The sequence below is a fragment of the Hyperolius riggenbachi genome, chromosome 2 (genome assembly GCF_040937935.1).
Source record: "Hyperolius riggenbachi isolate aHypRig1 chromosome 2, aHypRig1.pri, whole genome shotgun sequence".
In the NCBI taxonomy this organism is placed as follows: domain Eukaryota; kingdom Metazoa; phylum Chordata; class Amphibia; order Anura; family Hyperoliidae; genus Hyperolius; species Hyperolius riggenbachi.
This window is the reverse complement of record NC_090647.1, coordinates 330,427,150-330,447,007: the sequence shown is the minus strand read 5'-3', so window position 1 is coordinate 330,447,007 and position 19,858 is coordinate 330,427,150. Positions and strand designations below refer to the sequence as shown.

The 19,858-nt window shown below is 42.9% G+C and overlaps 1 protein-coding gene across 6 annotated transcripts in view; it reads left to right on the top strand.

The window, feature by feature from the left end:
- CUEDC1 (CUE domain containing 1) overlaps positions 1 to 19,858 on the top strand; it is a 228,980-nt gene that overhangs the window by 92,209 nt on the left and 116,913 nt on the right. For all 6 annotated transcript variants that reach the window (XM_068269335.1, XM_068269338.1, XM_068269339.1 and 3 more), the window contains exon 3: positions 11,896 to 12,372. In XM_068269335.1, the coding sequence (XP_068125436.1) occupies positions 12,088 to 12,372 (285 nt within the window). In that variant the 5' untranslated portion in view covers positions 11,896 to 12,087. The remainder of the gene's footprint in view (positions 1 to 11,895; positions 12,373 to 19,858) is intronic.

The window sequence follows — 19,858 nt, the reverse complement described above, 5'->3', positions numbered from 1 at the left end:
CTATGTATTGCAAAATGTAACTCTGTCACCCACCTGGCCTGCACCATAGACACCCACTAAGGATTCACAGTTTGCATCTGCCCACCCCATCGTCCTGCTGTCCACCTAATTAGAGGCTCCCTATACTAATGAGGTTTTTTCATTTGGCACTGTTATTGGCCTGAGGAAGCTGGCTTAGACCCGTGAAACATGTTGCCTGTGCTTAATAATAAAAAATCTTTTGTTGTTACAAAGATTTTGTTATTTGAGGTAAGCTACTTCCCTTTCTTTCATTTGTATTTGTTTTTAAAGAATTTTATATACACCAGGGCACCTGTTTCTCCCATATTGCACCTAATTAGATGGTTGAGCCATGGCAAATTGGCCAAAGCCAGGGGTGCTTCACCAAAATGGCCACCGTTTAGAGGTCACATCGCCCATTGACATCATTTTTTGGTGCCACAGCTGACCTTGACTTCTTTCTCCTGGAACGTTATGACCTTTAACTGGGATCGTCAATGTTTTCTGGGTCAGGAAATTAGGGACAAGAACATAAGTTCCAGTTCTGTTCACAAGATAACTTTTATTGCTGTCGCTTTCCCTGTTGGAGAGGACTGCCCCATTTCTGGTCAGGACAGAAGGTGAGAGAAATTGTTCCGGATAGAGTCATAGCAATAACTGCTGTAAAATTCTCACCTTTTTTTCCAAGCACACACCATAAATGATAAGATTTGGCTGAGTGTAGGCATAATTTATTTATATAATAACTCTTACATATAACTTTTTTGTTGTTGTGATATTTACAGAACACAGAAATTAAACTATTTTTAGTATTAATTTTGATGAAATGTTAGGAACTTGGAGTAAATATTTTTACATAAAATAAAACCAGTGTTTGTGTACTGTATCTATAATTAAATGTGTTTAAAGTAACTTAAAATATGTTTCTGAATAAAACCTCTTCATACATGAGCGGTTTGTTTTAACCTCAAGCCTTTCAGCCCCATTATATAAAGTAAAAGCTGTTACTCTGTGCTTACACTGCTTTCGTACACACTTTGTGTGTATTGTGTCCTATTTGAATAATGTGTTTTTTAAAACTGTCTCACTGTTTCTATGGTTGAACAATGACCCTCTATACGTATAAGCAAGTGCTGATAACATCTGCCAAAACAGGGAATAAGAGTACAGTATAGGCTTTTAATAACTCTTTTTGTAAAGTGAACAGTGGCAGTCATCAGTTTGTGTTTTAAAACAGAAGCAAAATCAGCAATCCAAATACACTGTACCCTGTTGGCCAGAGACTTATTTTATGTTATTTAAGCACATTGAAGTTGCGGTTCATTATCACCTGTAACATTTTGGTTTAGGTGACTACTACACTTTCAAAGCTTGGGTGTGGTTTTTAGTCTTTTCTTCAGGCTGTCTTGCTAGGATTGTTCAAGGGCATTGGTGGAGCATGCAGACACTTAAGTAGACGGTACACTGGACATATTTTTCAGCCTATGCTCCTGGGCTTTTCTTACTGCTGATTCCTGAGCCTAAAGGTGCCCATACACTCGTCAGATTAGCAGCAGATAGATAAGAACTCCATCTGATGATCTATCTGATGCGTTTTTTAGAATTTTTTTTACTAGGATAGAATTCCAATAGATTTCAGCTTGAAATCTATTGAAATTCGATCTGATGGCATTTTTTTGCCATCAGATTTCCATTAGGGCCAATGCAAAATGATAAGCAATCTCATCAGATCGACCTACATTTTCCAACCTGCCAGTTCGATGGAAATCGATCGAAATCGGCCGTCGATCGGTCGTTTGGCCAACCGATTTGCAATCGATCGATTTTGATCGATCGGTCGGCCAGAAAATCGGCTGAGTGTATGGGCCCCTTTAGAGTGGCTCATTGCAGCTAAAGTGCAGGAACACTAAACAACTCAGTTTTATAAACGCACACTTCACACATGTGGCTTCCTGCATGTTAAATGCATGTGTTTGTGGTTACCTTGGAAATACACTGATTGCAAAAATCATAATTTCAATCAATTTTTTTTTCAGTGAACCTAGATTGCAGTGATTGATATGGCTGGATGGAAAATCTTCATCAGTCGGAGCCAGGGCATGAGTAGTGGTAGAATGACAGCCCATAGTATGGCAATGCATCAAGCACTGCTGTGGTTCAATAGGTTTACAATATAAATGAAAGGGGTGGCATGGAGAAATGACAAGAGTTGGCTTTCCCCTAAATTGGAGTACTTATGTTCCAGCTACATGAAAGACTGCTCTCCCTGCGCTAGATAATCTCCGGGACTATAACAAATATATTATCCTACTGATTACCTAATTTTCTTCCTTTTGCCACATAATTCATGGTCCGGCTATTGCCAGCTACCAAATTAGGGTAATTTTTTCATAATTTGGACTGCACAGCTATAGCCATAATTAACTTCTGTAATGATTGGTGTCAGCAAGTAACAGATTTCTGATTATTAGGTGATCTGCAGTATCACCTATAATGCAGATATGTACCTGATTATATGATGATCTGCAGAATCACCAATAATCCAAGTATACCAACAGCTAATGTGATAGCAAAGTATAGTGCTTGGTGCAACAGTAGTACTGATAGGTTTAGCTATGCCACACCAGAGGAGCTGGTGGGCACTAACAGTACAAAACCCCTCACCAGACACTAGGGCCCTCTGGTGAGAGTAGAGTGGTCAGATTAAACGAGTTGGTGCAACAGTAGTACTGATAGGTTTAGCTATGCCACACCAGAGGAGCTGGTGGGCACTAACAGTACAAAACCCCTCACCAGAGACTAGGGCCCTCTGGTGAGAGTAGAGTGGTCAGACTAAACGAGTTGGCAACAGACTGGCAGATATGGTACAAAGACAGAAGGCAAAGGCAAGAAGGTTCTAACAGGCAGAATCGGCAACAAGATCAGATGGGCAGAAGTACAGAATCACTGAGAGTATGAATAGTCAGAATGAGCAAGAGTCATACACAGATAATACAATATTCAATTATGATTATGGCTATCAAACAATTCTATCACTGTATGAAATCCCCGGTTTCCTCCCGGATCAAAGCACACTGGATCTATCTAAGGTCTGAGCGCTAACACGAAGTATTCGCAACAGCAGACAAGTTGCGAGTGATTTAGGGAAGCTTAAGAAGCAGAGGAGACCCCTCCGGCACGCCCCCTCTCATCAACCAATGAGGAGCGGCGAGCGTCTCCTCTGACGTCAGCCGACCAGCCGGTCAGCTGACGCGCCTCCTCCCCTCATAAAGGTCTCGTCTATGCGCGCGCGACAATGTAACCCTATGTGCTGCTGACAAACTCGTCCTCGGCGTGCAAGATGCCCGAGGACTGGATAGATCGCTAGGCAGGGAGATGGAGGCAGCTGCGGTGGTATCGCTGTTCACCGCAGCTGTCTCTTCCGTGTTTGTTACAACTTCCTTATTATTTACAGCATATTATATACTACCACCATATTTGTTTTACTAGAACAGCATTCAACTAGTTAAACACAGCACTTACAAGCTCCCTGCAGGGAATGCTGGACACATCTGAACTGGAGATAATGTTATCTTGTGTTTACATTTCTCACTTGATACAATTAAGTAAACATTTTTCTGACTGTGCAGAGACTCCTGAACACAGACAGACACGCAGAAAGCATTTCTGCACACATTACAAGATGAATACACCAGTTATGAATAAAATGCAAAGGCAGCTCTCAAAGCAAAAAAATTGTACTTTGTGAACTTGTAATTTCTAAATGAATTATTATACTTGTGCACAAAAGCAAATATGATAACCGCCTGCTTACGTGAACTACAGCAATGGATGAATGACAACTGGCTGAAACTAAATGCAGACAAAACTGAAGTCCTTCTGATTGGAGGGCAGAGCATGATAACAAAACAACTTAACTTGCAGTCTTCACCACTGGGAATAGGAGGCACGGATCTACGCAGCTCTGATCATGTGCGTAGCCTGGGAGTTCTAATTGATGGGGATTTAAACTTCAGAACTCAAATCTCTGCTGTGGTGAAATCATCCTATTTTCACCTGAAGAACATTGCAAAAATCAAGCACCTCATACCCCCAGAAGATCTGCCAACCTTAGTCCACGCCTTCATCACATCCCGACTGGACTACTGCAATGCTCTCTACACTGGCCTTCCAAAAAAGGCCTTGTACCGCCTACAGCTGATACAGAATACTGCTGCCAGACTGCTAACCAACCAACCCCGTCACTGCCACATAACGCCAGTCCTGCATTCCCTTCACTGGCCACCTATAGAATGGAGGGTCCTATTCAAGATCGGCCTACTGACATTTAAATCCCTGAATAATCTGGGCCCTGGATACATGAAAGATATGTTACAGCTGCGAAGCAATCCCCGCATTCTCAGATCCACAGGTTCTAATAATCTAGTCATACCCAGAGTCCACTTAGAAACTTTTGGTCCCAGAGCCTTCTGTCATGCTGCCCCTACGTTTTGGAACTCCTTACCTCAACAGATCAGGACAGCCCCATCCCTGGACGTGTTTAAATCCAGACTGAAAACCCACCTGTTCAGTCTGGCATTTGCAGAAATATAACTTTTGTTGTGTGAATACTTCATCCTACTAATTACTGAATCTGAGAGAGCCTAAGCGCTTTGAGTCCTATGGGAGAAAAGCGCTATAGAAATGTTATTGTATTGTATTATTGTATTGTATGGCATATAAAAAGTAGGAAAACATGTTTTTATTGAATATTATGTCAGGGTTTTATACTGCTTTAAGGGGTTGTCATTTAAAATGCATTTAATTGACAGTATTGTGAGATAAAATGAGCTGCCCAATGACACATTTTGTTCCATTTCCATAAGCTCAGGGGCGGCGCCAGGGGGGTGCTTGGGGGTGCTCGAGCACCCCCTAGAATTGTCCAAGCACCCCCAAAGCACCCCCTGGAGTGAACTGACTTCAGGCGTCTAAAAGACGCCAAGTCAGTTCACAGCGGCAGCACGGAGCAGCAGGCAGGGCTACGGTAAGATGGCCGCCCGGAGCCCTGTTCTGCAGGCTTCGGGCGGCCATTTTCCCGTAGCCCTGCTCTCTGCATGCAGGCAGTAAGTCTCGTCGTGACGTCGGGAAGGAAGAGGATCGTGGGCGCGCGGGCGCTGCGCGCCACAAGGAGGTCGGGACTCGGGACAGGAGGTCGGGAAAGAAGGTCTTCTGGCTGTAGGTGAGTAAATGGGTTTTTCTTTTCTTTTTCAGGTGATGCGGATTGTGCATATTGGGGTCATATCTGCTACGGATTGTGCATATTGGGGTCATATCTGCTACGGATTGTGCATATTGGGGTCATATCTGCTACGGATTGTGCATATTGGGGTCATATCTGCTACGGATTGTGCATATTGGGGTCATATCTGCTACGGATTGTGCATATTGGGGTCATATCTGCTACCGATTGTGCATATTGGGGTCATTTCTGCTACCGATTGTGCATATTGGGGTCATTTCTGCTACCGATTGTGCATATTGGGGTCATTTCTGCTACCGATTGTGCATATTGGGGTCATTTCTGCTACCGATTGTGCATATTGGGGTCATATCTGCTACGGATTGTGCATATTGGAGTCATATCTGCTACCGATTGTGCATATTGGGGTCATATCTGCTACCGATTGTGCATATTGGGGTCATATCTGCTACCGATTGTGCATATTGGGGTCATATCTGCTACCGATTGTGCATATTGGGGTCATATCTGCTACCGATTGTGCATATTGGGGTCATATCTGCTACCGATTGTGCATATTGGGGTCATATCTGCTACCGATTGTGCATATTGGGGTCATATCTGCTACCGATTGTGCATATTGGGGTCATATCTGCTACCGATTGTGCATATTGGGGTCATATCTGCTACCGATTGTGCATATTGGGGTCATATCTGCTACCGATTGTGCATATTGGGGCCATATCTGATAACGATTGTGCATATTGGGGCCATATCTGATAACGATTGTGCATATTGGGGCCATATCTGCTACCGATTGTGCATATTGGGACCATATCTGCTACCGATTGTGCATATTGGGGCCATATCTGCTACCGATTGTGCATATTGGGGCCATATCTGCTACCGATTGTGCATATTGGGGCCATATCTGCTACCGATTGTGCATATTGGGGCCATATCTGCTACCGATTGTGCATATTGGGGCCATATCTGCTACCGATTGTGCATATTGGGGCCATATCTGCTACCGATTGTGCATATTGGGGCCATATCTGCTACCGATTGTGCATATTGGGGCCATATCTGCTACCGATTGTGCATATTGGGGCCATATCTGCTACCGATTGTGCATATTGGGGCCATATCTGATAACGATTGTGCATATTGGAGCCATATCTGATAACGATTGTGCATATTGGGGTCATTGGACGTTTTTTGTTAAAATATGCTCACATTACGTGTATTTTCTTGAGAAAACCTGCACAATTATGTGAATTTTCTGGGAAAAGGGTCACCAAAACTTGGGCCCTCTGTCTTTGCGTTGCACTTTTAAAGGGAACCCGAGGTGAGAATAATATTGAGGCTGCCATATTTATCTCCCTTTAAGCAATACCAGTTGCCTGGCTGCCGTGCTGGTCCTCTGCCTCTTATTCTTTCAACCATAGACCCTGAACAAGCATGCAGCAGGTCAGGGGTTTCTGACAATATTGTCAGAACTGACAAGATTAGCTGCATGGCTTGTTTCTGGTGTAATTCAGTTCACTACTACAGCCAAATAGATCAGCAGGGCTGCCAGGCAACTAGTATTGTTTAAAAGGAAATAAATATGGCAGCCACCATATCACTCTCACCCTGGGTTCACTTTAAATTACAGTTAGCCCCGCCCTCATCCGGTCATGACCACGCCCATTTTTTCGCTGCGGCGCGCAAGGTTGTAGCCACACCCATTTTTTGCCGCGGCGCGCGAGGTCGTCAGCTCCCCCGGAAATTGGTCCAGCACCTGCATAGCACCCCCTAAAAAAATTTCCTGGAGCCGCCACTGCATAAGCTGTACACAAAGCATCTTTTGTGACTTTCTAGTACTTTGCCAGCTTTTCAGAAATTTACAGAGTCGTTGAAATTTGTTACTGTGCACAGACCTGACCTGTGGATTAGACTTGTGTGGGTAGCACATTACAGGTCTTGTCAATATAATCTAAGCTGGTAAATACTGCTGTAATTATTTTAGCTAGTCTTCTAATTTTTAAACACATGAAACGTAATTATGAAAAGCTCCTATAGGAATGTATTGTAAATGTTGCTGCCATATTTTAAGTATTGCAGAATTTGAAATGCTTGCATATTTCTAGAACATGACTCTGTCCTAAACTTAAAGAGAATCTGTATTGTTAAAATCGCACAAAAGTAAACATACCAGTGCGTTAGGGGACATCTTCTATTACTCTCTGTCACAATTTCGCCGCTCCCCGCCGCATTAAAAGTAGTCAAAAACCGTTTTAAAAAGTTTGTTTATAAACAAACAAAATGGCCACCAAAACAGGAAGTAGGTTGATGTACAGTATGTCCACACATAGAAAATACATCCATACACAAGCAGGCTGTATACAGCCTTCCTCTTGAATCTCAACAGATCATTTGTGTGTTTACCTTCTGTCCCCCTGCAGCTCTCATCCACTGAATACTAGTGACAGGCTGATCGTTTCTTCCTGCAGACAGCTCTGCCCTGTCTGTAATTCCTCAGTATGTGTCAGCCAGCTCCTTTCACAGTCTAACAGAGGAGAATTTTTATCCAGCTCTCTTCTCTCACTGATAAGAGAGCAGAGACGTTGCTAGCTTATGTAAATAACACACACACGGGAGTGTGCATAGAGGGGGCCTGGAAAGGGGTGTGCATAACAGATCAGCACGGAAGAGTTGGAAGCCTTCCAGACACAGAGCGACAAGTCCGACAGGGGAAAGATACATTGATTTATTACAGAGACGGTGATAGTAGGAAGAGCTGCAATAAGCCAGAGTACATTAGAATAGGTTTAGGAACTTGTAGGATGGTAGAAAAAAGGATGACATTTTTGTTACAGAGTCTCTTTAAGGGTCGGTTCACATGGTTGACTGCTGTCAACTCGTTTCTTCATGGCCGTAGGCTTCTCTGCTACCTTGCAGAAAAGCGTTTGACGTTGTTTGCCTTTGATTCGATGTTGCATTTGACCCTAGGGGGATAGACTGCAAGGACAAATGCAGTCGACTCCAGAACCTGCATGTAGCAATTGGGGACTATCAATCAACCACGCCACTTGACTAAACGTTGGCAATCGATGGTAAACCACATGAGGTGAACATATCTGTCCATTGCAATACGCAATGCCCCACCCGCGCCGCATTGCAGCTTTTGTGGCCCCTTGCAGCCATATAGATTAACACAACGCAGGTTTAGCCTGCTAGTGTTAAAGGGCCCTAAAGGAAAACTATCTGCCATTGGCTTGCGAGCACACTTTTTTATTCTGATCTACAAAAACCCATTTATAATTTTACAAGCCCTACTGCATAGAGCCAAATAATTCCATGCCATGCACTGATGAGGATCAAACAATCCGAAACAGTCTGTATGCATGTTGGACTATTATGGCTCTGTACAAATTAACAAGCTGACACATCATTGCATTCCAGCGGTTCTGGAGGTGTGTTTAGCGTCTAAGGGTACAATGGTTAATTTACATATATTCAGCTGTGACACCATGGGAGACATCTCAAGCTCACTCCAACCTGAATCATCGCAAATTCTTTCTGTTTTAAGAAAGCAAACTTTTGTTTTTTATAATTTTAGTCAATGGCATTAATTCATTGGTCTTCTTTAATCCAGCCTAAAAAGCTTTGAGGTATTTTATTTTTTGTTACAGCAGTGTCTTGTACATAACAGATATTCAACTATTTGTATGGCAACTGTAACACATTGGTAGCTCAGGCCCAGAGAGCTTCCTCAGACACAGCATGGCTATGTGGAGCACAATCCTGGAAGCTGGCAGGCATTTATTTATGTTTAACTCATCCCATCTGTTGTCTGAGGGAACACGTGGGAGAGCAGTATTATAAGAGAGCAGCGAACATAATTCATTTGCAGGCCTTTAGTGGAACACAGCTGCCGCCACTTGTCTAGTGTTTTGGCCCCGTTTTTGTTTTTGTTTTCCAATGTTTTCATGCAACAAAAATCAGCCAGTAAAGTGGCAAAATGTGTGTTTATTTATATATCTTTTTCCTTACTAGATGCCGAATTACTTTGTTGTGATTTTTTTTTTTTTGCATCGTCAACTGTAAAGGTGGCCACACACGATGCAATAAAATGATTCGATTTTATGGCAATTCGATAAATATGATTGCATCTCCCTAAAAAATCGAAAGCTTTATTTTATTTTTTTTATTTTTTTTCATTCGACTGAAAAATCAGATTGGCTTTCCCATTTTGTTTCAATTTTTATCAATCTGGAATGCTGGAAATTTTTCTTCAATTTTTTTTTTGTCAGTTTATTAAAATACACACCCTAGCAGTTTTCTTAGCGTTTCCAATCATTTTTATCATAATTGGGGAAAAATTGAACATAGGTGTGTGGTACATTGGTCATATTTTTGAAATGTTCAATCAGAAAAATTGATTGCAATCCTTGAATTGAACAGATATTTAAAAAATGTATTGGTGTGTGGCCACCTTAAGACAGTGGAACATCCTGGCCATGTACTGTATATTTTAATTGCGGTTGTCCAATGACACTTTTGAGTTAATAGAACAGTGAGATTTGCTGATTAACCACTTGCCAACTGCACACTCATGCCGTGCGGCGGCATAGTGGTAGCTGGAGGACCAGCGACGCATATCTGCGTCGCCAGGTGCCTCCCTAATTATTCAGGAAAGGCCGCTCGCGCGAGCGGCCGTTTCATGTCAGATCACGGAGCGGGTCTCCGTGAATAGCCTGCGAGCCGCTGTTCACGGCTCGCAGACTAAATGTAAATGCAGGAGACGTTTGTCTCTGTTTACATTGGACGACGCTGCTGCTACAGCAGCGCCGTAAGGCAGATCGGCGATCCCTGGCCAATCAGCGGCCGGGGATCGCCGCCATGTGACAGAGGACAGCCTGTCACTGGCTGCACAGGACGGATAGCGTCCTGTGCAGCCCAGATCACCAGGGGGAACAGGGAGGAGAGGGAGGGGGGAATTTTGCCGAGGAGGGGGGCTTTGAGGTGCCCCCCCCCAACACTCAGGCAGGCAGGAGAGATCAGACCCCCCCCCCCCCCTGCACATCATCCCCATAGGGGGAAAAAAGGGGGGGCGATCTGATCGCTCTGCCTGCAACCTGATCTGTGCTGGGGGCTGCAGAGCCCACCCAGCACAGATCATATAAAACAGCACTGGTCCTTAAAGGGGAACTGAAGAGAGAGGTATATGGAGGATGTCATGTTTATTTCCTTTTAATCAATACCAGTTGCCTGGCAGCCCTGCTGGTCTATTTCTCTGCAGTAGTATCTGATTAAAACCAGAAACAAGCATGCAGCTAGTCTTGTCAGATCAGACTTATAAGTCTGAACCACTGAAACACCTGATCTGCTGCATGCTTGTTCAGGGGCTATGGCTAATAGTATTAGAGGCAGAGGATCAGCAGGGCTGCCAGGCAACTGGTATTGTCTAAAAGGAAATAAACATGACAGCCTCCATATACCTCTCTCTTCAGTTCCCCTTTAAGGGGGGGTAAAGGCTGGGTCCTCAAGTGGTTAAATGTGATAATTCTCTATCAAATGAGATCTGGAGAATTTCAGATTTTATTAATAAAAAAAAAATCAGCTGAACACAATAACACAGTTTAGATTCTTTTTAGTTGTTTTAAAATCAACAGTTTTAAGAAAATGACATGAACATATTGAAGTTGTTCGCTTTTGTTGAAAATATACTGCATATCAATAATAATGTATAGTTTCAGAGGTACAGGCAGCTAATCATAATCACCCAAATTAAATGTATTGGTTAGTTCCAGAGGTACAAGCAAGTACAGTAACTGTACAAAATTCATTTTTTTTGCAATGGTTGGCTTGAATCACCCTCCACATTTGTCACTTTTTTTTTACTTATACTCTAAACCCTTATAGATTTGGCGTAAGAGTTATGCACTGTACTAAAGTATTATGGATACTATTGTCACCAAATTAAATGCTTTCATTATTTGCTAACCCTAACATAAACTTTAACAAAGGGAAAAAAACAAATCCTTTCTGCTAGATCCTGTTTTATTTCCTGACCTTATTGCTATCCAACTTTTACCTTTTTAAAGAGAGCTGAGCATCACTTTTAACGCCCAGGGCAGCTCAATTGCAACTTACAAATCCATTCTAAAAATGTGGTTTATTAAAAAAAAAAAAGCTTTCATTTTCCCTTATCTTTTTACATTTAAGGGTTGAAACAGGCAGTATCCATCTACCTCCTCAGTCTGCTACAAAGGAGCAACAGATGATGGAATGCAGATAATAAGTCACCTAATTAATCTTAATTACTCACAAACAAACCCTGAGTCTTCCCCACTGTACTTCAAACAGAAAACATTACTCACACTTGTAGAATTTCACACCTAGCCTGGATAATGGCAGTGAAAAAGCAGCAGGGGGGTGAACTTCTCAAACATGGCAGCTCTTTTAGCTATTTGAAGCTAGGAGCTGCTAAGATCCCTTTTAACTCCACTCCAGTCTACTCTATCTCCCAGCTCTCTACATATACACATACATATACTAAAACATAGCATAACATTTGAATCTACTTGTAATTACTTGCATGTTCCTGACCATCCTTTGATAAAACCTCTGTAAATTAAACACTAGTTTGTGATTGCATTATTTTGATTGTACTTTTTCTTTGTCCTCAGATTACATCGTCCATTTGATGATCTCCTGTTCCGCAAAGGAATTGCCTACGAAGAACATAAACCCAGTCGTTTGTCCAACAGCAAGAGAATAGGTGGCTGTGCCCTCATTAAGGAACCATGACCATATCTTGCGATTTTCTTTCTACTTCTGGTTTATAGATTTCAACCATTTTTCAAAAACAGTTATCAAAAATGACAAGTCTGTTTCGTAGGAGTAACAGCAATGGGAGTGCGCGGAGCAGCAGCTCTTCCACTCATGAACTTAACAATAGCCGACCTGTGCGCAGGCTGGAATTTAACCAGGCTATGGACGATTTCAAGACAATGTTTCCAAATATGGAATATGATATAATAGAGTGTGTACTAAGGGCTAATAATGGAGCAGTGGACGCTACTATTGATCAGTTACTACAGATGAACCTGGATGATGGTGGCTATGATGACAGTTCGGACTCTGATGACAGCATTCCTCCTGAGGTTGTTCTCTCTTTTTTTTTTTGTTTTAGATATTAGGTCAATTTTATGTTGTGTGCATGGTACACATTTTGACGTTTTGTTTTTGCACAAATTACATCTTTTGCAGACCTTGTTGATGTGTGATGCATAATGGTTTCCTCCTTTCTGTAGGTCATTTTAAAATGTTGCTACTTGCTCTGGTTGAGTACCAGTGAAAGAAGTAGCTCAGATGTGATTACATTTCAGTACAAAAAATTGCTGTATTTTTGGGGTTCAAACCTCCCATCCTCCAAAAATTTGGACTGTTTGGGGGTCTTCTGTAACAGCCAAGAGACATTGGGTCTATTCTGTACAATTACTGGCAGATGCAGATGGCTGCACAGTGTCTTTTGGTCTTTGTCTAGAACTGCTCCTTCAATATTCCGTGGTGCTATACCAAGTAAGAAGCAAACATGGGGTACAAAAAAATACAGACAATGGTGTACACCAAATATAGGCACTGGTACAACATACAGAATTGGTAATTACAGTGACAGATGTAACATGATGAACAAAATATACAACAAATTCCAAGATACAAAAGGGTGTAAGCCAGATAAACACTATTATTTTCTGGCTACAGACAGGCTGAATAGAGGATTGGTGGAGGTGTAAAGTAGTAGAAGCCACTTTGTATGTACTATAGCTGGTGGACTGAAAAAAAGGAGCAGCATGCACAGGGAAACAGATGAATGCAGAGGTCCTATCCATCCCAGCTGTGACAGGTGGTTCTCCTAACTCTAGTAGTCACACATTATGATGACCTGTAATTCCTCCCATGAATCCCGTCAGTCATACAAAACAATCTCTACTCTTCCAGCATTCACAGGGGGACTCATACCTCATATCATACCACATATTAGTTTAAGTACTCTTGTGGCTACCATCAATTATAGATGACCTTCCCGTTGTCAAACAATGCAGCCTCCATCTTTCCTAGAAGTCATATATCACTCATCATTCCTGTCATTACAGATGGTCTTCCATCTCTCCCAGCATTCACAGATGGTCTCCCCATATTTGCCAGCAGTCACAGATGGTGCCTCCATCTTTGCTACCTGTCACAGGTGGCCCCTCTTGTATTTCACTTACATCACAGATGGCTCATTGATCTCTGCCAGTATTCTCAAGTGGCATCTATATCTTTGCCAGCAGTCACAGGTGTCTCATCTATTTTTGCCAATAGTCAAAGGTTGCCTTTCTAGCTCTGCCAACAGTTGCAGGTGGCCCTTCTAACTCTGCCAACAGTCGCAGGTGGCACTTCTAGTTCCACCAGCAGTTGCAGGTGGCCTTTCTAGTTCTGCCAGCAGTCACAGGTGGCCCTTCTAGTTTTGCCAACAGTTGCAGGTGGCCTTTAATTTCTGCCTGAAGACCCAGGTGGCCCTTCCACTTCTGCTAGCAGTCACAGGTGGCTCTTCCATTTTTGCCAGCGTTTGGTGTTGTTACATCTATTTCAACCAAAAGCAATAAGTGGACCCTCCATTTCTACCAGCAGTCACAGGCGGTGGTCGTTTCATTTCTGCCAGCAGTTACCTGTGGCCCCTCAGTTTTTGCCAGCAGTCGCTAGTTATCCCTCTTTTTCTGCCAGTAGTCACAGGTGACCATTCTATCTCTCGCAGCTTTGACTTTGTTGTTCCACAATCTCTGCTGGCAGAAAGCAGGTAGACTGGGCACCAGCACTTGTTTACAGTGTGGCATTTGTAATGCAGTGGTGATTTAAGTGCCAGCACTTTGGCTGTGAGTGGGAGGTAGAGGTTAGACATTAGGTAGAGGTTAGACATTAGGAAAGGGAGGGATTTAATGTAGGTTAGAGGTTGACGAAAGGCATGGGTAAAGTGGGGGTGGATAGTGGAGGAACCATTTGGCATGGTGGGTGGGGGATAAGGTTAGGCATCAGTCAGGTATAGAGCTGATCTAAAGAGATTGTTTGTTTATTTGCAACAAAGGGGAATTTCAGTTTAAGGTCATGCTGAGGGTTGGGTCACGGGGATATAAGGCTACAAACAGAAATGGGTGTTGTTGTATAGAAGGCTTGCATGTAGAGTTGTTGTGCATAGGGGTCCAGTGTCGAATGGGCCTGCTGAATATGGGATGTGCGTTGCTGCTACATGGGAATTTGTTGTACATAGAAGAGGGTGGCTGCATAGATGTTAGGAAGAATTTTACATGTGGCACTGTGTATTCAGTGTTGTGAAAGCGCTGCAGTAAGAAGAGGAGATTACCATGGTGTTTATCTAAAAAGAGGTACACATACTGAAAATGCAAACAGCCACCCAGCATGGCGAAAGTTCATTGTAAGGGCAGTTTAAAGTGGATCCGAGGTGAACGTTTACTCATTGCATAATTGTGTTCCTTTCCTATTGTTTAAAGGGGATTCCTCAAGCCAAATACTTTTTTGTTTTAATACTCGAATTCCCTATAAACTAAATAGACCACGCCCACAGGTTTTCAGAGAGCCTTGGCAGTAGCAAGGGCTCATGGGAGCTCAGTCTGGGCAGGAGGAGGAAGAGGTGTTACTAGCTATTGATTTCAGAGGCAGAGGGGAGGTGGGAGGAGGAGAGGGGATTAGGCTGATGGCTCAAGATACAGATAAGCCTGCCTCTATGTAATATTTACAAACAACATGGCTGCTGTCGTATCACAGGAAGAAATAATCATTTTCTATTAAAGCTGTTTGCAGCTAGATTTGCTGTGTAAACTATCTAAACTTTAGATAAGATATATAGACAAGTTACTTGTTATAGTTAGTTTTTCATCTCGGATCCGCTTTAAGTGTAAAGATCCAGATTACCAATGGTTATTTGTAGGTAAAGGTTTTCTTTCAGTTTGAAAAGGTTCATATCTATACAAACATGGAGCAGACAAAATATTAAAACCACTTGCCTATTATTATGTAGGTCTCTATTGTTCCCTCAAAACAGGAATTATCTATTGAGGCGTGAACTCCACAGAGTGTGTACTGTAGCATCTGGCATTAAAATATTACTAAAACATCCTTTAAAGTTGATCCGAGATGAACTTTTACTTATTGCATAATTCTGTTCCTTTCCTATTGTTTATAGGGCATTCCTCAAGCCAAATACTTTTTTGTTTTAATACTCTAATTCCCTATACACTAAACAAGCCTCGCCCACAATTTTTCAGAGAGCCTTGGCATTTTCAGACAGTAGCAAGGGCTCATGGGAGCTCAGTCTGGGCAGGAGGAGGGGGAGGTATTAGCCAGAGATTTCAGAGGGGAGGAGGGGGGGATTAGGTTTTGTTCACAGGCTGAGTGCTGAAGATGCAGATACGTTTGCCTGTGTGTAATGTTTACAAACAACATGGCTGCTGTCATTGTATCACAGGAAGAAATAATCCTATTCTGTTGAAGCTGTTTGCAGCTAGATTTGCTGTGTAAGCTATCTAAACTTTAGATAAGATATATAGACAAGTTACTTGTTATAGTTAGTTTTTCATTTTGGATCCTGCAAAGTTGCAAAGTTGCAAGGTGGGGTCTACATGGATCTGAATTTTTTTTTACAAGCACATTTCACAGATGCTTAAGATCTGAGGAATTTGACAACTAATGAAAATGGGATAGCCCAATCCACTTCCTTCCATTGCTTCATGGAAAACGTTTGACACTTGCTTCTCTGTAGTAAAACCATTTTACCAAAGCGTTGCCGGCACCTAAATTACCTGCTTCACCCCACAAGACCTGCTTTTTTATTGTCTAGGCACCACAATTTGACAATAGGTTAAGTCTCACAAACTTTTACGCTGCCAATTTTCCTGCATCCAGTACTTCATCATCATCAAGAATGGATTCTTCACCTGCTGACCAGTATATCCCACAGCTTGACAGTGGACTTAGAGAGTGAATTTATGGCTTTATGCACATTATTTTAGTGCACTGTGTGTGCATAATGTTCTTGCCGCTTAAAACCTTAACATCTGTGAAATATATAACATCCTCTATAATAAAACCCCTGTGTCCCTGCGTGTGCTGTCTCTGTGTAGCTGGGTCCGTGGGTTTGCGCAACTGCGCATTTGCAGCACGGACAACAGTTGGGACAGGAGGAGGACGGGCCAGGCAGACGTGTGTGCGCGCATGTGAGCTGACATGCGGCGGTGGTCACAGGGGCGGGAGTGGAGGGGGGTTGTGAGACAGACCTAGAGCCCGTTTATATTTATGGGTTTAGGTCTACTAGTAATAAATAAAATCACTTGTTTTTAAAATATTACTTTATAAATGTTAAGTTAGTGTTTGCTCATCGTAAAATCATTTCCCACTCTGATTTACATTCCGAAATATATCGGAGGTGGTGACCTCTTTATTGCTGGAAGGTGTTTACTGTGTGTGCCGAAGCCAGCAGAACATGCTCATGCAGGAGAATTCACCCCAGCAGTGGGGAACCTAATGGCTCACCTGCCAGAGGTGGCACTCGGAGCTATGTCTGTGGATACACGCACCATCGTCCAAGCCCAGCTACTTCAAAAGTTTTCTAGGAGAGTGGTGAGCTGTGCCAGGGTCATAGGCTACAGCCCAACCATTTTTCTTTTCTACTGTGTGCATATTTGTCCTGACTCAGACTCCAGGTACCCAAAAATTGTTCCGACTCCACTGCCCTGGTAATATTTAATACCAGATGTAGCCATGTTGGTTTGCAAAGTACAACAGTAGCTGTCTTCTTGGTGGTGTGTTTACCTGGTACACACATTACATTTTGATTGGCCAATTACTTTCCAATTTAACCACCTCCATGTTGTATGAGGGGCAACAGATTTTGAATTCTGTGAAAAAACTGTGTAGGTAAGCTTTTATACTCAAAGGAAGTGGTAAAACTGTCCACTAACTAGCCAGTCCAAATTGTATGCATACACACCTATGCATTGTGTGCAGTAGACAGACTGTGTGTTTACAGACGTGTGATAAAACAATGAAAGGCTTGCCATTTTTGTATTTCTTTCTGCAGATATTTCTGCTTCTTTCTCTTTAGCAAGCAACGATGGATAGGAAATGGTAGACAGTATTGCAGTTCTTTTTTTTGTCACTTGATCACTGCAGATGCTGCTATTTATAGATCCTTTTCTGCTACCTGAACTGTTCTGTATTGATAGCTCCTGTGAATATCATGAGGTTAGTGAGTTACTGTGAACATCATGCAGTTAGTCAAAGAGAGCATCACCCAATGCTTTAGTCTTTCTGAATAGTGCTGCTTTTGTTTCCTTATCACCCCAGTGTACTGTATAAGAACGCATTGCCTCTCAGTTAAAGAGGAACTCCAGTGAAAATGTTATAAAAAAAGTGCTTCATTTTTACAATAATTATGTATAAATGATTTAGTCAGTGTTTGCCCATCTTTTAAATCCCTGATTTACATTCTGACATTTATCCTATTAAGACATTTTTACTACTGGCAGGGGATGTAGCTGCTGCATGTTTTTTTTGGCAGTTGGAAACAGCTGTAAATAGCTATTTCCCACAATGCAGCAAGTTCACAGACAGGAAACTGCCAGGAGTACCACGGTCCTCAGAGTTTCTTGAGGGAGGGGTTTCACCACAATATCAGCCATACAGCGCCCCTGATGGTCTGTTTGTGAAAAGGAATAGATTTCTCATGTAAAAGGGGGTATCAGGTACTGATTGGGATAAAGGTAAATTCTTGGTCAGAGTTTCTCTTTAAGTGTAATTTTTTTTTAATAAATAGTAAGATAGCTTTATTACCCTTAATAAATAAATGGGGTGAAAACTATATGTTGAGTTTAGTGGTAAAGATGTGCAACATTTTTAAGTGGAGTTCATTGCTACTGTACAAAAAGGGCCTTGAAGGAATACTGTAGGTGGGTTGGGGAAAATTAGTTGAACTTACCCGGGGCTTCTAATGGTCCCCCGCAGGCATCCTGTACCCGCGCAGCCACTCACCCATGCTCACTTCTGGAATTTCAGACTTTAAAGTTTGAAAACCACTGCGCCTGCGTTGTCGTGTCCTCCTGCTTGCTCATGTCACCAGGAGTGTATTGTGCAGGCCCAGTATGGTCTGCGACTGCACAGTACGCTCCTGGTGACATCAGCGGGAGCGAGGACACGGCAACGCAGGCACAGTGGTTTTCAGATTTTAAAGTCTGAAATTCCAGAAGTGGACCGGAGGTGGGGCCGGAGCATCGGTGAGTGGCTGCGCGGACACAAGATGTCTGCGGGGGACCACTAGAAGCCCCGGGTAAGTTCAACTCATTTTCCCCTGAAACCCCCCCCCCCCCCCCCCCCTTACAGTATTCCTTTAAGTTTTCAGTATTATAATTATATTTTATTGTAATTAATCTTACTGCAGCCATAAAGTGGTACCCACTTCAAACACATGGAAGAGAGGGATCTGCCTGCCTACAAAGGGATGGAAAGAAGAACTTAAAACCGTGTCCACTAGAGCGAATCGGTATGCGTTTCCTGCATGCAGATTCGCATAGACAATACAAGTGGATGGGACTGTTTCCACTTGTCAGGATTTCTGAGCGTTTTTCTGTGCAGAAAAAATCTGCACGGCAGAGCCATCAGAATTCGCATACCATATACTGCTATGCGATTCACATACAACGTATTTAATAGGAAATTCGCATGCGGTTTTGGTATGCGAATTTTCATGCGAATTCGCATACGATTTCGCATAGAAACAATGGAAAAGTACTCAGGCACTGCCATGGTTAAGGGCCCGTTTCAACTAGTAAGCGATGCGAATGCGGCTACCTAGCCGCATCATATCACTTTTGCCGCCGGCCGCATCACTTCCGCATCTCCCGATGCGGAAGTGAATTGAGGAGATAGGACGCGGCTGCGGGCGGATGCGGCCATGCGAAAATCTGCAGCATGCTGCAGATTTTCGAATTGCTCCGCACCGCACAACATGCACGCAGTGGGAACTCTTCCACTGGGGTGCATGTGTTTCAGCACATCCGCGGTGCGATGTGGCTATGTAGCCACATTGCACCGCTCCTAGTGAAAACGAGCCCTAAATTCAGATACATAGTCATCTATGCAAAATCGTATGCGAATTCGCATGAAAATTCGCATACAACCGCATGTGAAATTCGCATCCACATGCAAATTTTTTCCGCGGCGATTCCCACCGCACAAGTGGAAATGGGCCCTTAGTCACCAGTCTGGCTTCTGTGGTTTCCTGTTCCTTGCACATATAAGGAGTAGGAACTAAGAGCTTCCTGTCTGCAGCTGGAGCTCTTTCTTCTGCACTTGCACTGACATGGTAATGGTGGTCCTGCTGGTCCCTTTGCTACTGCAGTGAGCTTAATGGGGTTCCTCTAATGGGTGTCTGTTTCCACTTTTGTGAGATGGTAAGGTGAAAAGTAGACACGAAAATTCTTGCTTCTAGGCTTGGAATTGGGATGCTGGTTACCATAGTTCCCTATCTGGACGACTTTCCAATAGTAACTACCCCTCCCCCTTGATATAGCCATGTGAACTCAACAAGTAATTTAG